The 18,688-nt window shown below is 48.3% G+C and overlaps 2 protein-coding genes across 3 annotated transcripts; one reads left to right on the forward strand and one right to left on the reverse strand.

Annotated features, from left to right (window-relative positions):
- Positions 1-210: 210 nt before the first annotated feature.
- On the forward strand, positions 211-7,969 carry MGME1 (mitochondrial genome maintenance exonuclease 1). Of its 2 annotated transcripts, none has more exons than XM_036381404.2 (5): positions 211-227; positions 2,911-3,515; positions 4,615-4,837; positions 5,229-5,361; positions 6,631-7,969. In XM_036381404.2, the coding sequence occupies exons 2-5, from the start codon at positions 2,993-2,995 to the stop codon at positions 6,763-6,765; spliced, it is 1,014 nt and encodes a 337-aa protein (XP_036237297.1). In that variant the 5' UTR covers positions 211-227; positions 2,911-2,992; the 3' UTR covers positions 6,766-7,969. The 2 variants fall into 2 exon arrangements, with proteins under 2 accessions (XP_036237297.1, XP_036237296.1); XM_036381403.2 differs by lacking the exon at positions 211-227 and adding an exon at positions 1,789-2,044.
- A 2,295-nt stretch (positions 7,970-10,264) lies between these two features.
- OVOL2 (ovo like zinc finger 2) lies at positions 10,265-18,076 on the reverse strand. Its single transcript, XM_036381023.2, has 4 exons — positions 17,820-18,076; positions 16,977-17,170; positions 14,666-14,855; positions 10,265-10,575 (listed from the first exon to the last, which is right to left on the reverse strand). Exons 1-4 carry the CDS (start codon positions 17,917-17,919, stop codon positions 10,265-10,267), a joined length of 795 nt encoding a protein of 264 aa, XP_036236916.1. The 5' UTR covers positions 17,920-18,076.
- Positions 18,077-18,688: the final 612 nt, after the last annotated feature.

Genomic DNA, 18,688 nt, shown 5'->3' on the forward strand with positions numbered 1-18,688 from the left:
TTTTCTTTTACAGCCTTTCAAAAAATACTAAAAGAGAGCGAGATGGAGCGGCCGCGCACCTTTCGGGGCGCTCCAGAGAGGAGGAAAGGGCTGGGGGCTGGCAGTGCGGGAGAACTACAAGTCCCATGAGGCAGCGGGCGGCGCATGCGCGGTGAGCGCGGCAGAGGCGGCGGGCGGGGCGCGCCTGCGTGGTAGTGCTCGCGGCGGTGGCGGGAAGCGCGGCTGAGGTAACGCGGAGCCGCGGGTCGTGAGGGCCGGGCGGGCCTGAGGGCGAGGGAAGGACAAAGGACGCAAAGAGACGGGAAAGAGGAAAGGAGCTGGTGTTCCTCTGAACCACACTGCCCTCGGGTCCGGTAGCGAGCGGGCCGCATGGCCGGGCTGCCGTGGCTGGGCATGCCCGCGTCCGGCGGGGCTCCTTGGCCAGAGCGGGTTTTCCCCCTCGGCACAAGGGCGGGCTGTCCGGCCCTGGGATTTTCAGGCACATGCAGCAAGTTTATTTGGCCGAGGGCACTTGGTGGTCACTGGTGTTGGCCCAGGTCTTTCACAGATCGCAAAAAGCGCTGATTTCGTGTTACAGCCCTATTCCCCACTAATTCCCTTCCCACTGCTGATCTGGGAATGGAGCTTGAGCTGGGAACTGGTGCCTGTTACAGCTACGCTGAACTAAAGCTCGCAGCTGTGGCTTGTGCTGTAAACGGTGTTGAGAGTTGTCTCTCTTTGTGCTCTAAACATCCCAAAAGAGGGAGGTGTATTTTTAACCTAGATAGTTCAATAATGTATTTTGAAAACTGCAGGGAACTCAGTTATACCTTCCTCATTGGATTTGTTCTGCTCAAATTAGGGACAAGGGGCAGCAGGTCTGTAGGTGTGTTTAGGAGTACTCTTTTTTGTTATCTCTGAAATAAGCCAGTGGGTTTTTTGGGTTTTTGGGTTTTTTTAAGCTGGATAGGTTTCTGTGGAGAAAAAGCCATACTAGTTATTATGCAAAACCACAGCTGGAGGTAGGTTTTTATAGATGTGAACTTTTCCTTAAGTACTCCTTTGTATTTCCTTCAGTTAAGCCACTCATTCCTATACTGGAAAAAAATGTCCTAAGCCATGTTAGCTCAGTTATTGTTGGAGCTGCAAAGTCAGCTTGCTTGGGACAGTAAAATCCTCTTGGGGTATTTTTTTTTTAGCTCCAAGTTATTTTAATTTTTTTTCAGTTCTCCATTGTGGCTCATCATGCAACACTTGAAGCAATTCTGCCAGTCTTCAACCACAAATGCTTCCAGAGAGAAGGGAGACACTTCCCCAGGGGGAAATCTCAATTAAATTCTGTTCTTTGTCTACAAGAGTAGATCCCAACCACTCCATTTCCTTCTTGTAAGCTATCTGCACAGAATGCCACTTTGGTGATTTGTTGAAAAACACATGATTCTTCATTCAGCAGGGCACAAGGGTTCCTAATTTCTTAGCAATCCTAGAACCTCTTTCCTTTTGTAAAACAGGACAGCAGCTGGCAAACTCTTCATTTCCTGCTGGTTGTGTTCATACACTGCACAAACATTTCCACAAGTACTGGAAATTCCACAGGTATATTCCCCAGCACAACAAAGGCTGTTAAATCAGAATTCCTGCTAGTCACTGAAGCACTGTGTTGCACTAAATTTAACTCTGGAGCTCGTAATATTCCACATCTCAATAGCCCCATGATTCCAAGCACTGATCTGGTATAAATTTATTCCTTGGGAGGTGTTGAGGGAGCAGCTTACTACAAGTGAATTTATGCTGAATCAGGCATCCTCTCGCTTCCTCCAGTGGCACAAAGCCAGAATAAACTTTTCCTTTTGTGCTGTGGCTTTATGTGACAAAGCCACAGCCGCTGGCCCAGCATTTGCTCTGTTCTGATCAGTGCATGTCCACAGTGACCATTAATGAGCCTGTTCACAATAATCATCAAGCAGCAGCCTGGCAATCCACAAGCATGGATATGTCACACAAGAATAAGAATGTATTTTTCCTATTTCATTTTCAATCCCAGCTCTGGCACCTCTAGTTATAGGTAAGCTCCAAGAGGGAAGGAATCCATTTTTCTGCACTGATGAAGGAATTGTTACTATGGAAGTGTTACATTTTATCCAAAAATGTGTGAAAAAAACCTCCTAGGGCTCCCAGTGCAGCTCTGGAAGGGGTGCTGAGCATGGTATTGCTTGGATGCTGTTCTTGCTTTTAAATTTCCTAAGTGGCTTTGAGCACAACTATGCTTGAAACTTGGTGTGGGAAAATGTGTTTATATTTTATTCTGAACTTTAAACAATTTTCTTTGAATCTGAAAATATTTGCAGTGCATCTGGTTTCTCTTTGCCTTTTCTAGCTTCAAGTCTCACAATTGTATGTACTGCTGCTGTCTGTTTTCTCCTAGTGATACAGAAGAGAATCGTGGGTTTATACCCTGTAAGGTACCCCACAACCCCTTAAGTTGGTCATTCTCTATAACTAAGAGTTTTAATGCCTCACAGCAGTGGATTGGCTTCAATGTCCTCTGTGTAGCTTTAATTTCCCCCTCCCTCTTTTGGGGAGGGAGAAATTTCCCCCTCCCTCTTTTGTTCTTGGCAGATCTGGTTTTTGTGCCTACTTCCATGGCAGTTCTGATTCTCTTGCTGTAGGGATGTCCTGTGGTACAGCTTTAGCTACTTGCAACAAATCTTCAGGTGATTCAGATTACAGATTTGGCAGGCTGTTCTTTTCAGGAGCATTTCCTCTCTTCCTTGCTCATTGTTTTTTTATCTTATTGATCTGAAGAATAAAGGTGGTACAAGGTAAATGAAGACACTTTGGTCGTAGCAGTTCTTTGTTTGGCAAAGGGCAAGAATGGGATGGTTGGCAGAGTTTTATGACTCTGTAAATCACAAATTTCTTTTTCCACAGGAGGAAAAAAATATGGTAACCCACAGCCTGTTGCTGACAGAAGGAAGAAAACTCTAACTGCTCACAAACACTTCTTGTCAGGATGCAATTCCTACAGATCCTGTCCAGGAAACCAGGGAGCCTGGAAGTGCTTTTTCAAATACCATTTTGCCAAAAGCAATTCCCATACACGTGTCTGTCTACCTCTGCATGTGTTTACAGCAAAAAGAAAAAAGGAAACAGTTATGACCAAGTTGACCAAGAAAAATACAAGAACTTGGTCCACTCTGTTATATCTTACAAAACCAGTGCCCAAACTCCAGAGACAATACTTGAGGAAGACAATTTGTTATATGGGCCACCAGCTAAACACACACCTCCAATTAAAGCTGGGACAAGAACTCCCAAGAATTGGGTTCCTTTAATAAACCCCAGCAAGAGAATTCTTCCTGTCAGCAGTGACTCAAACGTGCCCCTGAAAATCAGGCTGCAAAGAACGAAGATGCCCAGCGTTACCCGCATCCTTCAACAAACCCTCTCTCCTCAGCAAGTCTTCTATCTGGAAAGATGGAAGCAGAAAATGATAGAGGAGCTTGGAAAAGAGGGATTTGAAGAATATACCAAAAGTAAGTCTAGCCACAGTGGGATTGTAGAGTAGAAGCAGTAGTTTGGATTATTGCTGGCAGGTACAATGGGACAAGTGGTTTGGGAATGCATGAAGCTGTTTCCATTTCATGAGAGCATGTTGTGAGTGTACCTGTTACCAGCGAGCCTAAGCTCTCTTTGTTCTGGGACCACTAAAATGGGTTTGGAAATTTGTAGAAAGTGAGGGTCAGACTGTAGGCATACTTTGCTCAATCCTGTCTGACTTTCCTTTAGTTCTCGATTTACCAGTGTCTAATTAGAAATAGGTATTTTCCAGGTGATGTTACTGAGCCTCTTTGCAGTTACAAAGCTACTTTGTAACAAGATGGAAATAGGCATTTTGAACTCATATAGTCCTAAGCCTTTACAAATCAATGTGTCCTGCTGTTTATGGTGAGGTTTTTCAGTAACTGTTTGGTTCATCCAATGTATCAGTAACCAATGAGACTAAAAAAGTAAAGGAAGCATTAATATAAGGGATACCAATTTCACTATTGACAATTTATTTCTGTTTCTTTCCCTTCTCCCTACACCCTCAGACTTTCAGTACGAAAATTGGGACTGGTTTAAGAGCTACATTGTGGAATAAGTAGGATACAAATCCAAAGTAGTGTCTAAAATGTGAGGCGGCGTGGAATTCACGTTCCTGAAAAAAACCCTTTGCCCAGGATTTTTCTAGGAAGCTGAGAAGCCTCAGAGAAAAGGAAAACAAATCTTATCTCATTTGCTTCTCCTGTGTTTTGCTCATGTGGAATGTGTTTGGAGATTGTTTACCCACAGGTGATTGTTTCATTGGATTCTGGTGTGAGTTGTTTTCACTCTTTGGCCAATCAGGGCCAAGCTGTGTCAGGACCCTGGAAAGATTCACGAGTTTTCATTATTATCTTTTTAGCATTGAGTATCTTTTCTGTATTCTTGAGTATAGTTTAGTATAGTATTTTTTAATATAATATAGTATTATAAAGTAATAAATTAGCTTTCAGAGAACATGGAGTCAGATGCATCATTCCTGCCTTCATCGGGGCATTCTCTGCAAATACAATAAGGGGCTTTTCCCTCTATTGTATTTATTTTTCTTAGATCTTTTTCTCCAAGGAGAGCTCTTCCATTCAGCTTTGGAATCGATATTCCTGTCTGAAGAGACAGCAGCCAGGGACCAGGGTGAAGATGATGTCGTGGCTGGCTACTTATCCAGTGTGGAAGGTGTCTTGGAGGACATCAGCGAGGTGAAGGCTCTGGAGAGTGGAGTTCACCACCCGACCCTGCAGTACCTGGGCCTGGTTGACTGCGTGGCCAAGTATCGGTGAGTGCCCTTCCTAAAATCCCTGTCATGTGATGCTGTGGGCGCCAGGCTGTGATGGAGTGGAGACATCTCCAGGACTGGCAGGCTGGAGGAACTCCCCTGGATGATCCTCAGGCCAGAAGTGCTGGTTTTCCTGGTGGGGAGCTCCCTACTGGAGAAGGGACAGGTTTGAGCAATTATCAGCATTTTCCAGGAACTGCAGCAGGTTTTGGTAAGTTAGTTCTAGTTTGGTTTTTAGGATTTAAACTGCTAGTGTGAAAGAGACTTGTTTAGTCATAATAATGACAGCAGGGGGAAACAGGCTGAGAGTGAAAAGTCTGTATGTGCTGTCTCTCTTACTTGAGACTAAACTTAAGTTTAAACCATTGTCCTGTCTTGTTCTCCTGTGCAGGGGCCAGCTGTGTGTGATCGACTGGAAAACTTCAGAGAAGCCAAAGCCATCTCTGCAGAATACTTATGACAACCCATTACAGGTTGCAGCATATATTGGAGCCATAAATCATGATGCCAATTATGACTTCCAGGTCAGTAGGCCTGCTGCATGCCAAGACAAGCAGCAATGCCTGTGTGATCCTCATTTCTTCCTGCCTTTAGAACCTTCTGCCCATTGTGGAAGTGTTGGTAGGATTTGTAACAAAGGAGCCCAGTCTGAGATCAACTGAGGTTAAGGTGTCATACTGTGAAATAATTCCACTGCTTCTGCTGATCCTGCTGCCCTTGGCTGCCAGTAGTGAATTTTCAGTGGTTTTAAGGAATTGCTCAGTGGGACCAGGGGATGCTCAGATGAACTCCCAGGTACTTGGCATGTGGGCAACCCCCTGGGCTCTGTCCAGTGTGGTTTTTGCTTGTGTCAAGAGTAGGAAGGTGCAGGAGAGGAAATAAAGCAAAAGAACCTGCAAACAAGAAAATGGTGTGGGAGGGTCTTGCCTGCATCCTGTTTTGCTGTGTCCCACTAGCAAATGAGGGACTGAGTGATGCACTTGGTGTCTGGGAGCTGTACTGTGTTTCCTCAGGGAAAAGCAGTGTGTTGGGAATCTCTTCATCAGAAGACTGTGGAATAATGCTTTTAAAGGCCCCAAAAGCAATTCTAGCCTGCCTGCTTGGCCTGAAGGATTTTTACCTCAGTACAGATATTAAAGGGTGAACATACGAAGCAGAAGAGAGCAGGGTTATTTGTATGTTGTGCAAAAGACTTTCTGGAATACTGTAGAGGTCAGTGAGCACAAGCACTCCACAGACATGATCCTGACAGAGTGAAATATGGGCTGGAATTCTGCTAGTAGCTTCCTGCCCCCCACTGCCAGTGGCTGTTTGGGATTTGGGATTTGCCAGGTATGAAAGATGTCAGAACACACCTAAGTAACCATTTCTACCCAGACTGAAGCTGGAGGGTTGCATCAGCCTGGTTGTATGGCCTCAGGCAAAAACTCCTCAGTCTCTGGCAATTTTCCTGGCATCTGCAGGGTTTAAATATCACTCATCCTCAGAGTTCATCCCCTGGTTTGCAAAAACTCCTCAGTCTCTGGCAATTTTCCTGGCATCTGCAGGGTTTAAATATCACTCATCCTCAGAGTTCATCCCCTGGTTTTCACTGGAGTTACCCAGAGCTTTGGGCTCGGGGTTTTTTGGAGCATTGCAATGTTAAGTCTCTCTGTGAAGGTGAGCTCTGGCCCCTTTTTATTCCCCATTCCTTATGTGAGATGTGCATGTTGGGAAGCTGTTTTGCAGTGAGGTTTAGCTCCTGGGCTTGCACAGAGCCGTGGGGTTTGTGACAGCCCCTGTTTGTGCTGCAGGTTCGCTGTGGGCTCGTGGTGGTTGCCTACAAGGACGGCTCCCCGGCACATCCACATTTCATGGATCCTGACCTGTGCTCTCAGTACTGGGACAAGTGGCTCTTGCGCCTGGAGGAGTACATGGACAAAAACTGACCCAGAATGAGCACAAGCAAGAGACAAAGGAAGAACCTTTTCTTTAAATGTACCACTTTTGTGTTCTTTTTTGAGTAACTTTGGCTTATTTCTTACTAGCTAGGTTCCCCTCTCTCCCCTCCCAAAAGGTAACTTTCAAATGGGGAATATTTATTTCCTTATATTGTAGGTGACCTCAGTGGTCCAGGCAGAAAAAAGCCAACTTATTTGGCCTCTCTTTTTTATCCCACACAGTTTATATAGCCTGGGGTTGATAGAAAAGTTTCTACTATCAAGTAAAACTGCTTGATCAAATAATCTTTTTTTCTTTTCCTCAAAAATCACAAATGAAAGTTGCAGAACTGAGAGTCTTTAAAAATGAAGTTGGTGAACTAAAGCAAAACAATATCTGTGATGTATGAGCTGAGAGAAATGCAAATGATTAAGAAAGTGATATAGTGGACTGGGTTTCAGTCAGTTCTTGCTCATACCATCATCAGGCTTGTTATTATTTGTGGTTTTTCTTACAGCTGCAACTGGAAAACCTGAGCTGAGAGTTACAAGGAAAGTCTTCATTAGTTCTTATTAGAATAGTACAGCAAAGTGGCCACTTAGCAGAAGTGGCTCAGCAAGAGAGGAGCAGAATTGGAGCCAACACTCCCAGAAATTTCCAGCGAGTGTTCTGAGAGGTGGGAATGTTGGCTGCTGCTGGTGGCTCCTCCTGCAGGTGTTTGACACCCAGCCCACAGAAAAGCACTGTGAGATGGGCTGTGTGCCTTGGCTTGGGAGCTCCGTGCTGCCACTGCCTTGAGCTCTCCTGACTCTGCTGGGGGCCTGAGCACACGAGGAGCCCACCCCGTGGAACCATCCCCAGTGCCACATGAGTGAATTTCTGGATCAAAGCAGGCTTGTGGCTGTGAAGCAGAGCCTTCTGAGGGGTGAGGAGCTGCTGGTTGGGTTTTGGGGGCTGTTTTTTATGGGTTTCTCTTTGTTTTTTGGTTTGTTTTTTTTTTTTTTTCCAAGTAAGTTTGTGAATAAATGTTTTGAAACAGAATTTTTACTTTTGAAGCACATAAAATCAAGTCTATAAAGCAGAGAATAAGCCTTGATCATGTCAGGCAGTATTGTTCTGGAAAATTTCTTTCCTCATTCTCTTTGTCTTCTATGAATTGTATGTGTGAGTTTTCACAATAACACTGCAGCTTACAAATAAAATTATGACCAACCCCTGAGCTTCAAGAAAATCAGCCAGAAGCCCCTTGCCTGAGGAAGGCTGCCAGCAAAGGCAGTCTGCAAACTCAGTCCCAGCTGAGTCTGTACCTCATGGAGCCAGGAGGAGGCAGACAGCCTTCAAAAGACAGCAGTGCTGGGAGTCACTGTGGCCCTTCTGACAGCCTGGCTGCTGCCTTGGGCACCCCTGGCTGAACTGTGGAGCAGTGCTGGGGCAGCACAAGCTGGCTTGTCCTGTACAGGACTGGCAGGTGCCTGTCACCAGTGTCACACACACCCAGAGACACTTTGTGAGCAGTTTCAATGAAGCTGCCAGACTGTTGAAGTGATGCACCCTGGGCACTGCTACAGGCACTGTCTGTCCTCTGCAGAAAAACTTGCTGGGCAGCCAGGGCAGCTACTCCAGCTCTGACAGCCAGAGCTTCACTCTCCATACAGGATGGCTTTTTCCCTGTGGCAGCCTGCTACCTGCTCCCTTTCTCTTTTGTTGTGAATCCTTTCTGTGCCTGTGGTTCTCTCAGCAGGGATGTGCTGTGGCACTGACACTGGAGGGAGAGCCAAAGCAACACGTGGTGCAGGAGGGATAAAAAAACAACCCATGCACACAGGTATACACCCAAAACATGGCTCTGGCTGGAGAGGAAGGGTTCAGCCCCAGCTCTGCTGTGCCAGGGAAGGGCTGAGCTTTCAGCAGAGCTGAGCACACAAATCCCATGCAGTCAGGTGAACATGAATCCCACTGCAGAGTGAGCAACCTTCCCTTTACACTGCTCAGTTACAAGACCTGGGGGTCAGTGTAAGAGCTTTAGCTTTCTGCAAAGTCAGGATCTTCTAATTTACCTCAGATGTTTTTGGGTTTTTTTCCCAGCAACTTCCCATTTACTAAAGTATTCTACAAACTTTCCTACTACATTGGATAACTTTGTTTTAACACAGTAGCATCACTTTATTATCCTCGTTTTCAAGGTCTCAAGCACCAACAGTTGTGCTGAACTAAGCATTAACATCCTTAGGAATGCTTTAAGACCCCCTGGAACCTTTTCCCCACAAAAACCCAAGTGGGTGCCTGTACAAAACCTGAAGCAAGTTGAAAAGATTTTTTTTTTTCCACAATTCTTGCAAAGTTGCTCAAAATGTCTTGTTTTAGCAGCAATGACTGTGAAAGGCCTGACTAAGCCTGACTTAAGTGGGAGGAGCCTTCTACAGTTAGAGTGGTCACAGAGGAGCAGCCAGATTGATGCCTGCAGTTTTGCACAGATCTCCCAAAGCAGACACAGGCTCAGTCCCCCTTCCCACTGCATTGTTGTATTAATGAACAGGCACTTGAATATAAAAGACAAAAACAAACAAAAAAAAAAAAAAAAACCCAAAAAAAAAAAAAACAAAAAAAAAAACAAGCACACACACTCACCATAAAATATGCACAAAATTGCATTTCATCATGACAGAAAATACTTAATTTCAAGTCATTACAGTGCTTTCTTTGGGTTTCTGGGTTGCTGTTGGTGTATGTTAGAGAGATGTGGTAATAATCCTCCAAGTGAGCACAGCAAGTCCAGGACCACCAGAGCTAAGATTTCACTTGTATATCAACATGATAAAAGTAAGTCCATGGCTTCAAGTACTTAAGACACAACCAAAAGTCTGCCCTAGAATTATAGTGGAGAAATTTTGAGAAGAAAACATTCTGTACCCTTTGGGAAGAGTTTCAACTCACCTTGGATCACACTTCCATAACTTGTTAGCAGGCTGCACAGGGCACAGAGCTGAGGGTATTTGCACTTTGTAACTCACTGGATGACACAACACACTCCTGTTCTTAAGGCACTTCGATAATTCAATTGCATAGAACCCTGTACCAGCAGCACTCTTACCCAACACTTTTCACCCAAACCTCTCATAAGTAATTTCCATGGGAGGTAGCAGTTATTCACTTTACAAAATACAAATACACCTGGGGAAAGGTGAACTCATTTGTCAGGGGTGTTCAGACCTGACAGAAAACAGGTTGCCCAAATGTCAGTTCAGTAAATACTCCATCCGAGAGGCGACAGCCTTTGCAAGCATTCCGTTTTTATTGGCCAGATTAAAAAAAAAAAAAAAAAAAAAAAAAAAAAAGTCTGAATGGGAATATTTCTGTCAAACTGAGGTTTTACCAACATCAAGAGTCCCGTTAACAAAAGCATCCCTTTAATTTCAGGCGTTCCTTTCAAAATAGTTCTTAAAAAAATAAGATCCGTAGTCCTGCATGTAAACTTCAAACTTCATTCCAGCCGAGCATGGGCGAGCGTCACTCGTCCTTGCCCTCCTCTTTGGAGTTCCTCTGCAGCACGGGGCTGAGTTTGGTTTGCAGAACAGCTGCGAGTTTTTTGGAGGTTTTCTTCAGGAAGGCGCTGCCGGGGTGGACGCCGCTGACGTGCAGGTACAGCTCCTCCTGCGTGGGGCCCGTGTAGCCGCAGTCCTCGCACACGTAGAGCTTGTCCCTCCTCTGCTTGTAGGCGTAGTGCTGCTGCACGCCGTGGATCTTCCTCAGGTGAGACTCCAGCGAGCAGCGCTGCGTGAAGGCCTTGTTGCAAACCTCGCACTTGTAGGGACGAATGCCTGCGGCAGGGAAAGACAGAGGTTACTGTGGCATTCCTGAAAAACCCCTTCGCTCGGGATTTTCCTCCTAGGAAGCTGAGAAGCCTCAGAGGAAAAGGAGAACAATGATTGTCTCATTTGCTTTTCTTGCGTTGTGCTCACATGGAGATTGTTTACACACAGGTGATTGTTTCATTGGATTCTGGTGTGAGTTGTTTTCACTCATTGGCCAATCAGGGCCAAGATATGTCGGGACTCTGGAAAGAGTCACGAGTTTTCATTATTATCTTTAACATTCAGTAAATATCCTTTCTGTATAATGTAATGTAATATAGTATAATATAGTATAATATAATATAGTATGATATGGTATGATATTAATATAATGTAATAAACTATAACATACAATAATATGAGGTAATATTATATACTGTGATATTATATACTATGATATTATATACTATGATATACTTTTATATTATGTTATATACTATTCTATACTATTATATTATATACTATTCTATATACTATTCTATACTATTATATTATATACTATTCTATACTATTCTATACTATTATATTATATACTATTATATTATATTACATTATATTACGCCTTCTGAGAACATGGAGTCAGACGCATCATTCCTCCCTGCCAACAAGGGTCCTTGCAAATGCAATAGGTTGTGTCACCTGTTGTATCACCTGTGTCTTGTTTCCTACAGCCAGCCAAGAGCAAGGCCCTGGCACATCAGCTGCTGAGATATCCAGCAGCCCAAGGAGCTGCCTCTCTAAACAAAACATCATCCTTTCAGGCTATGGGTTTGTATATTTAGGCATAGAAAACCTAGGAATGTTATCCCCAGCAGATGCTGAGGATAACAGGTGCCCATCAGTGGTTTGGTCCTAAGGCAGCAACCATCAACTCCTGCAAAACTTATTTTATTTTATATATATATATATATATTTAAAACTTTTTATTTTTATCCTGTTTGAAATCCTGTGATTAGGTAAAACTATCTGTTTCAGCTTTTATAATGAATGAAAACTTCTGTCTTGGTAAGATTTTAATTTTTCTCTTTTGGATTAACGAGGCTTCAGTGAACAGCAGCAATCCCAAGTACTTTCATACCATACAGTTTTGATGACTGAGATTACAAATTCTAGAGAAGTGCAGGAAGATGAAAGAAATAACTCTGTGTGTTTCCAGAGGAGGGAGAAGAAACTGGCTTGTGATTTGAAAGCCCAGACAACCAACACCACAAAAATCAATTTTACCACCAACCAACACTGATTTAACAACAACTCCCCCAGTGCTTAAAGAGCTGAGGATTTAGCAACACTTGAAAGAACCTAAACCAGCAGGAATTCTGCTTACTAGACTAGATCAGTAAGTTTGCAAGCAAAGACCACCCTTAAAACTGATAAAAGGAGTCACCTAAACCCCTCTTTTCCCCAGGGAAGGTGGAGTGCCAGGGTCTGGAAGATCCTATGGTGAGCCAGGCAGAAATGGGTAAACCAGATTGCTCTGACAGTTCTAACTTTGTGATTGCATTAAGTTACCAGTCAGGACCTGGTCTATCCACCAGAAATCCTAGCTAATTAGAAGTTCCAATAAGCAGCATCTCAACTGCATTTTTATTTAGCTAAAAGAGGTTATCCCAGTACATCAGATTAAACTATCTAGACAGAAGTTTCCTAATGCCTGCTGATTCATTTCATTAAACTGCAGTTGGAGAGAAAGCCCAAACCTTCATTAGAATTCACACACAAAAAGCAGTTTTGTGCTCATTTTAAGGCAATTTAAACCTCCACCATCCTTGGTGCCTTCTCCAGCACTCCACAGGCAGGAACACAAGCACAGAAAGGGCAGTGCCAGGCTGGCACAGCCCATTAGGGCTGTGGCAAACTCTTCATCACTTAGGAACCATTTAAAATCATTTAGCAATCATTTTAAATTGTTCTGACCAGAGATTCTCTTGGGTTTATTTTTTGACTCTCTGATGAGGGAACAGCTTGAAAAATCACTTCTTTTGGAAGCACTGAGTCCACACTCCAGCCATACCCCAGTGGCAGCTTTCCTTCCCACATGAAAGCTTTGCAAACAAACCCAAACAGCCCAAAACATTGGCTCCAGGCAGTGCCTTCCCATCCAAACAGGTGCCATTGGTTTTGGGGGCTCTACTACTAAGAAACAGCTCCTGCCTACCAACATCCTTGTGTCACTTCTAGCAGTTCACCTGGTTAATGGGGCTCTGCAGAGCAAGCCCAAATAATCTCCAGCTCCCATTGGGTGACCACACATCTGAGAAGATGGGATGTGCCTGTGAGATGTGGTGGATGCACCTCCTGGGTGCCCAACAGTGCAAAGTCAAAGCCTGCTGAGCACAGCCAGCCTGGCCAACCAGGAAGCATTGCCCTTGGAGAGGATGGGGTTGATGTTTATTTAAGCCATTGCTTCCACCAAGGAAAAAAAGGAAAAAAGCCAATCAAACTGGCAGCCTTCTCCCTGCTCCAGGCTGGGGTAAGAAGTTCTGGGAAAACTGAGCTGGATTTGGGGCAACAGAAACACAACCACTGAGATTTGGGATGGACTCAGGAACTGACCCCACAGCAGTGTGGCCACAGACAGCACATCCTGCAGCCTGAGGGAGGCACAGCATGAACCACACTCTGGCTCCTCCAGACATTTCCAAAATCAAGCCAGAATCCCATCCTGATGGGATGAAAGCATTCAAGAATGAAAGCATTCAAGATTTTCCAGCTGGGTGAAACCTTCACAATCTCCTTGTGATCAAGTGGAGGACTTCATGTGCACACTTTGGGACTGAGGCAACTCTGGCCAGCTTGGATTCAGGGGTTAAAACAAATTCTGTGTAGTGGTTTCCTTCCAGGGGTAGCAACCCTTATCTGGCTACATCTGTGAACACAAGGGCTTTAGCTTTGAGCACCTTTCTTGCTCCTGCACTCAGCTGACACACCCTGGATGGAGAAGGGAAGTCCTCTCTGGTGCCAGAGAGCTGTTTTATGTGCTGCCTTCACTAGTCACACCTCCAGCTGCTCCAGATCCCTCAAAAACCATCCTGCACAGCAATCAGCTGGGAAGGCTCCCAACGGCAAAATCCCCAGGAAACTGCTGCTCGCTGCCTCTAGAGGGCAAAGCTTTTTCATCGAGCTCCTGCACGGATAACTGCAGTGATTTGCTGTCCCGGGGTCGTTATCCCAGGCAGGTTATTGGGGAGGTTATCCAGGAGGGTTATCCCAGGCAGGTTATCCTGGGTGGTTGTCCAGGGGAGGTTATCCCAGACAGGTTATTGGAGGGGTTATCCCAGGCAGGTTATCCTGGGGGGGTTATCCCAGGAAGGTTATCCTGGGAGGGGTTATCCTGGGGGGGGTTATCCCAGGAAGGTTATCCAGGGGGGGTTATTCCAGGCAGGTTATTAGGGGGGTTATCCCAGGCAGGTTATCCTGGGGGGTTATCCCAGGCAAGTTATTGGGGGGGTTATCCCAGGCAGGTTATTGGGGGGGTTATCCCAGGCAGGCTATCTGGGGGGTTATCCCAGGCAGGTTATCCTGGGGGTTATCCCAGGCAGGCTATCCTGGGGGGGTTATCCCAGGCAGGCTATCCTGGGGGGGTTATCCCAGGCAGGCTATCCTGGGGGGGTTATCCCAGGCAGGTTATCCCAGGCAGGTTATCTGGGGGGGGTTATCCCAGGCAGGTTATCCTGGGGTGTTATCCCTGGTAAGTTATCGGGAGGTTATCCCAGGCAGGTTATCCAGGGGGGGTTATCCCAGCCTTGCTGCCCCAGGCATGGCAGCACGGGGCTGTGTCTACACCAGGTGTGGACGGAGGGTCCTGCACTCTCACTGCTTCACAGGGATTGGAATAATTCTCCTCAGATTTCATCATTCCCAGGACTCTTCTCTTTCCACACCACACACACTCTGTCTTCCCCTTTTCTCCACTGCATCCCCACTATTTCTGGCAAATGTTGTTAACCAGGTCTTGGTGTTATGATCTCACCAGGTTACCCTCACCCTCTCCCTGCCCTTGTCCCATCCCACCCCTTCTCCCATGGCCTCCCACCGGTCCCAGGGATCGCATTCTCACCAGTATGGGTCCGGACATGCCTCTTCAGATCAAAGGTGTCGTTGAAGCCTTTTCCACAGAAGGTGCACAAGTGTCTCTTCACCTGGCTGTGGCACTTGATGTGCCGGTTGAGCATCCTCTGCAGGCGGAAGCCTTTGCCACACAGCTCGCAGCTATGCAGGGCAGCATCGGTGCAGGTGCCCGTGGTGAACTGGGGAGTGGGAGAGGACTGTGTGAGCATTGGGAGGAGCCAGCAGGAGGAATAAAGCAAAACAAGCAGGGCTTATTGTGGCATTAAAAATAAAAAAAAAAAGGGGGGGGGGATAATATTCAAAATGAAAAGTGAAAGCATTCAGGATTTTCCCACTGGGTGAAACCTTCACAATCTCTTTGCGATCAAGTGGAGGACTTCATGTGCACACTTTGGGACTGAGGCAACTCTGGCCAGCTTGGATTCAGGGGTTAAAACAAATTCTGTGTAGTGGTTTCCTTCCAGGGGTAGCAACCCTTATCTGGCTACATCTGTGAACACAAGGGCTTTAGCTTTGAGCACCTTTCTTGCTCCTGCACTCAGCTGATACCCTGGATGGAGAAGGGAAGTCCTCTCTGGTGCCAGAGAGCTGTTTTATGTGCTGCCTTCACTAGTCACACCTCCAACTGCTCCAGATCCCTCAAAAACCAGCCAGCAGTGATAAAAAGGTGGTTTTGGAGAGATAAACCCAAGGCACGTTGTGCTGACTCAGCAGAGACTGAAACAATTGCCCTAATCTCGCCCCCGTTGGTGTCTCAGCCTCGTTAATTAACAGCAAAGTGACATTAGGGGGTAATCTCATTCCCACTCCTGGCACCAAAAGCATTGTGCCAACACCATGACATAACTTGACTAAAGAAGACACTGATGATTCAGCTCCTGGGAAGATCTGGAATGCCTGGAAAATGTAGATACTGTGCTGCTGGTTAAATTAATCCTGGTGGAACACACGGACATGCCCCCTGTTAGACGCCAGGGATGAGGGAAAGCCAGCAGAGCAGACAGGACCACATCCATCGGCTGAAAAGTCCAGCTGTGCTGAAAGGTTTTGCTGTGACAGTCACAAACAGCCCAGGTTAAATTATACAAAGTGGGTTAAAGTCAAACAGCAGCAGGGCGGGCTTTTCACAGGGACAGGAACACGTCTGGGGTTTATTTTTCCTGAAGAGCCAGTTATTTTTCCCGGTCCTCCTCCTCTGCTTACTTACTTACTACTGAAGCAACGCTACTCGAAATTGTAAAGAAAGTTTAAAACAAGCCCGGCAGCTGTGAAACCACGAGGTGTGAAACTGGAGGGGGAGCCATCTGGGAAGAATCTGTTGGGCAACAGGGCTATGACTCCACCTCAAGCAGCTGCGTATAATCGGGGTGAAACCTAATCACGGGACTTCAGCACACGGCGACTGAAAAGCTGTCAGCCCGGCACAGACAATGGCAATCTCTACAGCTCCATCCCGCACAGCAGCAGCCAGGGTTTAACGAGGTGTTAACTAGCAGTGGTAAACACATCTGCTCCTGCCTAGCGCTGGGGTGGCCTGGCTCTGCCTCTGCTGGGGGGACCCTGGGTGCTCACGGAGAGATCGGGAGCTCGCTCGGTGTTGAATTCTCAGGTACCACGAGGACCTGGGGCACCATTTGCCTTCTCCCAGCCTTGGGAGGAGGGAAATCACTGCGCTGCTCTGCTGGCTCTGCCCAGGGAGCAGCCAGAGCTCCTGCCCCTCAGCAAAATCAGTGGACAGATGATTGCTCCATTTCACCCAAGCCCGCAAGGTGGCAATGGGCCTTCACAGCCATGGAGCAGAACCTTTAGCTGCTTTCTGGATAGGTGATGGTGGGAGGGGGGCAGCGTGAAGGGTCACCCCAGCGCTCCTTGCTGAAGGCTTGAGCACAGCCCAGCAGGCAGCTTTTAAGGAGGCCCCACGCTAAGGAACACGATCCACCCACGCACCGTGGGGCACGACTCCTTGCTGCCAGGGCTGCTCCTTCCTGCCTGGGTTCAGAGCTCCCGTGGGACCCGAGCCAAGCAGGTCAGGGGCAGCACATCCCCGGCAAGGATAAGAGAAGGCAAAGGGCACTGGAAGATTGTGGCACATCGCTTACGAGGCTTTCCCTGCCGCTGCCGCCCTACAGCGGGCTGGCCTCCACCTCGGTGTGCGGGACAGGTGCTGTCACCAGCAGCACAGAGAGCCCGGGGGACTGCTGCTGTCACCTGGTGTCCCCGGCCAGCAGCCAGGCCTTGACCTTGAGCAGGGGTCACCCCATTCATTGCCAGAGGAGAGATGGCTGGGGTGTGGGTATTACCTTGATTTTTGACCTGACCACGGGCCGCTTGCCGGCCAGGTCCAGCAGCACGGCCCCGCCCGTGCCCAGCTCGCCGGGGGCAGCCTGGGGCGTCGGGGGGTCGCTGGGCTCGGCGTCCCGGGTCCCGCTGCTGCTGCCGCTGCTCTCCAGGCTGCAGCTGTCCTCATAGCCCAGCAGCACGCAGCCGATGCCGCCTGCAGAGGGGTGGGGATGCGATAAAGCGGGGGGACCGCGGGCAGGGCAGGGCAGGAGCCGGCGGGCCCCGGTGTTTAACCTGCGGGCGGGCCGCTGGCGGCGGGGGAGGATCCCCGGCTCACGCTGCAATCGGAAACTCAAACACGAACGGTCCCAAAGTTCAAACAAGCCAGCTCCGCCGCCTTCCCGTTATACCCCGGGCAAGGGCAGGAGGAGCGGAGGAGGAGGAGGAGAGGGGGAGGCCAGGAGTACATCACCCCCACCCCGCCGCCCTGGGTCCTTCCTCCTCCTCCCCTAGCCACCTTTCTCATGCAAACGAGGTTTCCCACCTTCCTGGACACACACACACACACACACGCACGCACACACACACACACATTCCCCCCCAGATCCGCTCCCCGCCCCGCCATCCCCGGGGTGGGACACGCTGCCCGGCGGGGCTGGCACCGCTGCCCGGGCACTTTTCCCCGGAGCGCTGTCCCTGTCCCCTCCGCCGCGTTTCGCACAGCTCTCCCTAAAGCCGCTGCCCGCCCCCTCGGGGCTCCCCCGGCCCGGCAAATCCCCCTCCCCGTGTCGCCCCCTCCGCGGAGCGCCGGGACCCCGCTGGCTCCGTCCCCGCCTGCCGGGGCGGCGGCCGCCGGGCCGTACCTGGGATGTAGGTGTCGGCTCTCTCCTCGTCGGGCAGCCCATCCCAGCTGCGCACGGCCGGCTGCGGGCTCCGGCGCTTCACCAGGAAGGCTCTGGGCATGGCGAGGGCAGGGGGCACGGCTGGGCACGGAGCGGAGCGGCCGCTTCAGCCCCGCCGCCCGCCCGGCCGCCCCGACGGGGCTGCGCTGCCGTCCGGGGGAGCGGGACCGCACGCACCGGGCAGAGCCGCTGAGGCGCGGGGAGGGGAAGGGGAGGGGAGGAGAGGGGAGAGGAGAGGGTGGGGGGGGGTGGGGGGGGAGGAAAGTTTCATAAGGTGGAATAGAAAAATGCACCAGGAAACTTGGGAAGGAGCATGCGTGCTGCAAACATAACGGTGTCAACAAGTCTGCTTACCTGTCCGACCGGTTGGAGCAGCTGAGCTTTGTTCCAGCCCTTCCTAAGGCATGAATGTTTGCAAAAGAATTTAACGTCTGAAAATTAAAAAAAAAAAGAAAAAAAAAAGAAAAAAAATAGAAAAAAAGGACGACAAAAACCTAAACCAAACCAAAAACCCAAGCGGGGAGGGAGGGAGGGAGCCCCGCCGCTGCCGCCTGCCCGCCGGAGGAGCCCCCGCCGGGCCGGACCTGCTGCCCCTCTCTCCCTCTCTCGGCCGCCGCACCGGGATGCCCTGCCGGGAATGGGGGCCGGGGCTGCTCCCCGTTCGCCCCCCGGGATTCCTGTCGAGGGGAAGATTTGCCGAGGCGCCAGGGAAAGAGGCCGAGCTGTCCTGGGGGCAGCAGCAGGAAGAGAAAGTTCTTATTACTTTTCTTAATGACTAGCCTTTCTTCTGTTCAGAAAGAAAAAAAGAAAAGAAAAAATAAATTTACTCT

This window comes from Molothrus ater, chromosome 3, assembly GCF_012460135.2.
Source record: "Molothrus ater isolate BHLD 08-10-18 breed brown headed cowbird chromosome 3, BPBGC_Mater_1.1, whole genome shotgun sequence".
Taxonomy (NCBI): domain Eukaryota; kingdom Metazoa; phylum Chordata; class Aves; order Passeriformes; family Icteridae; genus Molothrus; species Molothrus ater.